This window comes from Homarus americanus, unplaced genomic scaffold (genome assembly GCF_018991925.1).
Source record: "Homarus americanus isolate GMGI-L3 unplaced genomic scaffold, GMGI_Hamer_2.0 scaffold48015, whole genome shotgun sequence".
NCBI lineage: Eukaryota > Metazoa > Arthropoda > Malacostraca > Decapoda > Nephropidae > Homarus > Homarus americanus.
This window is the reverse complement of record NW_024751679.1, coordinates 7,861-13,209: the sequence shown is the minus strand read 5'-3', so window position 1 is coordinate 13,209 and position 5,349 is coordinate 7,861. Positions and strand designations below refer to the sequence as shown.

At 40.1% G+C, this 5,349-nt stretch overlaps 1 protein-coding gene across 1 annotated transcript; it reads left to right on the top strand.

Annotated features, from left to right (window-relative positions):
- Positions 1 to 545: 545 nt before the first annotated feature.
- Positions 546 to 2,218, top strand: LOC121854822 (TBC1 domain family member 10A-like; the record flags this gene model as incomplete). Its single annotated transcript, XM_042349625.1, has 4 exons — positions 546 to 612; positions 1,108 to 1,134; positions 1,200 to 1,314; positions 1,947 to 2,218. Coding segments are annotated over exons 3-4 (357 nt in total), but the record flags the coding sequence as incomplete, so codon positions are not given.
- Positions 2,219 to 5,349: the final 3,131 nt, after the last annotated feature.

The window sequence follows — 5,349 nt, the reverse complement described above, 5'->3', positions numbered from 1 at the left end:
GAAGCAGATTTTCCAAAATTCCGAGAAAATTTTTCCAATGCCTGGAAAATTCTGGGGATGGCATATATTTTTCCCAGGTTCAAGAGATGGTGTAATGGGCAATTTCTGGAACTTTCGAGAATATTTTTCCATTACACGGAAAATTCCTGGGTTGAGGGATTTTTATTTCCGGCTCTGAGAGAGTCGTGTCGTTTCCAGAAAATCTCTCATTCTCGGAAGTGGTCTGCGCCGATTGCTCCGGCTAATGTATATAACACTGTACGTATTAGTATTATTTTGCTTCATTCCTCACATTTACAGAGTAATACATTAGACCACAGAGGGATAAAATGCCACACTAATCTATGGATACTTTAAATTCAATGCTGTGGTTGGTATAGTACTGTACAGTAAAATACCTGGATACCCAGCATCTGTGGTTGACAAGGGTCTACTGTACCTGCATTGTGTATATACACTACACTAAAGTAATGCTGAAACAATTGTAAACTTGTATGAAGATTTTGCTGAATTATCTGTCTCTAATATTCATAATGGTAAAATATTTCTTTATATTTTTTACAGGAAGCCAGACAAGTGGACGAAGATATTTTACACAAATTGCTGAAGAAGGTGTCACCCTCAGCTTATAAACACTTAGTAAGCTTTGTTTTAACTACAGTATATAGTGTCACCCTCAGCTTATAAACACTTAGTAAGCTTTGTTTTAACTACAGTATATAGTGTCACCCTCAGCTTATAAACACTTAGTAAGCTTTGTTTTAACTACAGTATATAGTGTCACCCTCAGCTTATAAACACTTAGTAAGCTTTGTTTAAACTACAGTATATAGTGTCACCCTCAGCTTATAAACACTTAGTAAGCTTTGTTTTAACTACAGTATATAGTGTCACCCTCAGCTTATAAACACTTAGTAAGCTTTGTTTTAACTACAGTATATAGTGTCACCCTCAGCTTATAAACACTTAGTAAGCTTTGTTTTAACTACAGTATATAGTGTCACCCTCAGCTTATAAACACTTAGTAAGCTTTGTTTAAACTACAGTACATAGTGTCACCCTCAGCTTATAAACACTTAGTAAGCTTTGTTTAAACTACAGTACATAGTGTCACCCTCAGCTTATAAACACTTAGTAAGCTTTGTTTTTAACTATATTGTGTCACTCTCAGTCCTGATGTTTTGGTTTGTTTGTTACAGAAAAAACACAAGATTGAGCCAGTGTTGTACATGACAGAATGGTTCATGTGCCTTTTCTCAAGAACTCTGCCGTGGTCGTCTGTTCTCAGAGTGTGGGACATGTTTTTTTGTGAAGGTGAGTGCTCCTTTATTTCTCTCTCTTCTGAAGTGAAGCGGCTATTTATTGGATTACTGTGCGTACTCACACATTGTTTCTTGGTTAGGTTATGTTAGGTATTTGCACACATAAAGACACTCTCACACATTGGTTACAGGAGAAAGACAGGAATTCAGAGGAGAATGACGAGACTAATCCTGGGCATTAGGAACCTTGAGTACAGAGACAGGTTAAAGCATCTTAATTTGCACTCCCTCGAGAGACATAGAGTGAGGGGCGATATGATAGAGGTGTATAAATGGAAGTCGGGGCTAAACAAAGGTAATATTACAAAGGTACTCAAACTATCCAACCCGGAGCAAACTCGTAACAATGGTTTTAAATTAGACAAATTTAGATTTTGGCGCGAAATAGGTAAACACTGGTTTGGAAAGAGAGTAGTGGAACAAGTTACCAAACATCATCATTAACTCTAATACGCTGGATAGCTTCAAACATAGGTTGGATGGATATATGAGCGATAGGGGTTGGGTGTAAATGGGACTACCCAGTATGGCCCGCTGTAGTTTCCTCCATTCTTATTCCACGTTGGTCTGGTTAGGTTATGTTAGATGTTTGCACATATAAAGACTCTCACACATTGTTTACAGGTGTTAAAGTGTTGTTCCGCGTTGGTCTGGTTATCCTCAAGTATGGGTTGCGGCCACAGGTGCTCAAGCGGTGCCCAGGCATGTACGAGACACTTCAGGCGCTGCGTAATATTGACCACGGTGTGATGGCTGAGGGCTTCCTCCTCTTTCAAGTGAGTGACAAATTCTTCATGGGTAGTAGATACTTGTTATACATCATCACCTTCATTATCATCATCAACATTGTCATCATCATCATCAACATTATCATAATAATTATACATGTTTATATTGTAAATATTTATATAATGTAGTATACAGTTATTTTATTCTTTTACAATAATTTATTATCATTAATTACAATGTTTGTTTAGGCAATTATTAAAAGTTTATCATTTAGAGAGTAGGTTTATTTATTGTGTTTGTGACTAACTTGAGATGTACCATTACTGTAGGTCAGGGGTTCTCAAACTTTTTTCAACCAAGGACCCCTTCTATACCATGAGGACCCCTTATATACCATGAGACCCTTATATAACGAGGACCTATACACCATGAGACCCCTTATATACCATAAGGAATATACCATGAGGACCCCTTATATACCCATGAGGACCCCTTATATACCATGAGGACCCCTTATATACCATGAGGACCTTATATACCATGAGGACCCTTATATAACAGGACCCTATATACCATGAAGACCCCTTATACACCATGAGGACCCCTTATACCATGAGGACCCCTTATATACCATGAGGACCCTTATATACCATGAGGACCCCTATATAATACATGAGGACCCCTTATATACCTGAGGACTTTATATCATGAGGACCCTTATATACCATGAGGACTTATATACCATGAGACCCTTATATACCATGAGGACCCCTTATATACCATGAGAACTTCTATATAATGAGGACCCTTTATATACCATGAGGACCCTTATATACCATGAGGACCCCTTATATACCATGAGGACCCCTTATATACCATGAGGACCCTTTATATACCATGAGGACCCTTATATACCATGAGACCCTTATATACCATGAGCCTTTACTCAGGACCCTTATATACTGACCCTTATATACCATGAGGACCCTATATACCCTGAGGCTTAAAAGACCCCTTATATACCATGAGGACCTTATATACCATGAGGACCCCTATATACCATGAGGACCCCTTATATACCATGAGGACCCTTTATATACCATGAGGACCCCTAATATACCATGAGACCCTATATACCATGAGGACCCTTTATATCCTGAGGACCCCTTATATACCATGAGGACCCTATACCCAGACCCTTATATACCACAGGACCCTTATATACCATAGGACCCTAATAACGAGGACCCCTTTATATACCCTGAGGACCTTATATACCATGAGGACCCCTTATACAACCTGAGGACCCCTTATACCATGAGGACCCCTTATATACCATGAGGACCTTATATACCATGAGGACCCCTTATATACCATGAGACCCCTTATATACCATGAGGACTTCCTTATATACCATGAGGACCCCTTATATACCATGAGGACCCCTTATATATGAGACCCTTATATACCATGAGGACCCCATATACCATAAGGACCCCTTATATACCATGAGGACCCCTTATATACCATGAGGACCCCTTATATACCATGAGGACCCCTATATACCATGAGGACCTTTATATACCATGAGGACCCCTTATATACCATGAGGACCCCTTATATACCATAGGACACCTTATATACCATGAGGACCCCTTTATATACCCTGAGGACCCCTTATATACCACGAGGACCCCTTATATACCAGAGGACCCCTATATACCATGAGACCCTTATATACACAGAGGACCCTTATATACCATGAGGACCTTATATATGAGGACCCTTATACAACATGAGGACCTTATATACCATGAGGACCCCTTATATACCATGAGGAACCCTTTATATACCATGAGACCCCTTATATACCATGAGGACCCTTTATATACCATGAGGGACCCTTATATACCATGAGGACCCCTTATATACCCTGAGACCCCTTATATACCATGAGGACCCTTTATATACCATGAGGACCCATATATACCATGAGGACCCTTATATACCATGAGGACCCCTTATATACCCTGAGGACCCCTATAACCTGAGACCCTTTATACCATGAGCGACCCCTTATATACCATGAGGACCCTTATATAACCCAGGACCTTATACTGGAGAGACTTTATATACCAGGATTAATACCCTGAGGACCCTTATATACCCTGAGGACCCCTATATACCCTGAGATTATATACCATGAGACCCCTTATATACCAAATGAGGACCCTTATATAACCTGAGAACTTATATACCATGAGGACCCCTTATATACAGAGGACCCTTATATACCCTGAGGACCCCTTATATACCCCAGAGGACCCCTTATACTATATGAGACCCCTTATATAACCTGAGGACCCTTATATAACCTGAGAGGACCCCATATACCATGAGGACCCCTTATATACCAAGGACCTTTATATACCATGAGGGACCCCTTATATACCATGAGGACCCCTTATATACCATGAGGACCCCAGTAGAGGACCCTTATATACCCTGAGGACCCTTATATACCATGAGGACCCGACTTATATACCATGAGACCCCTAAACCAGAGGACCCTTATATACCCTGAGGACCCTTATATACCATGAGGACCTTATATACCATGAGGACCCCTTATATACCCTGAGGACTTATATACCTGAGACCTTATATACCCTGAGGACCCCTTATATACTAGACCCCTTATATACCATGAGGACCCTTATATACCATGAGGAATTTATATCACCACGAGGACCCCTAATTTAGACCCTTATATACAGAGGACCCTATAGGACCTTATATACCACGAGACCCCTTATATACACAGAGACTAAATACCATGAGGACCCTTATATACATGAGGACCCTTATATACCGAGGACCTTACATAACCTATAAGAGGACCATCATACCATGAGACCCCTTATATACCATGAGGACCCTTTATATACCCCTGAGGACTTTAATACTGAGACCCTATATACCATGAGGACTTATATACCAGAGACCCTTATATACCATGAGGACTCTTATATGAGACCCCATATACCATGAGGACCCCTTATATACCATGAGGACCCTTATATACCATGAGAGACCCCTTATATACCATGAGGACCCCTTATATACCATGAGGACCCTTTATATACCATGAGGACCCCTTATATACCATGAGGACCCCTTTATATATACCATGAGGACCCCTATATACCATGAGAATTTATATACCATGAGGACCTTATATACCATGAGGACCCTTAATAACCTATATACCATGAGACCCCTATATGAGCTTATACTA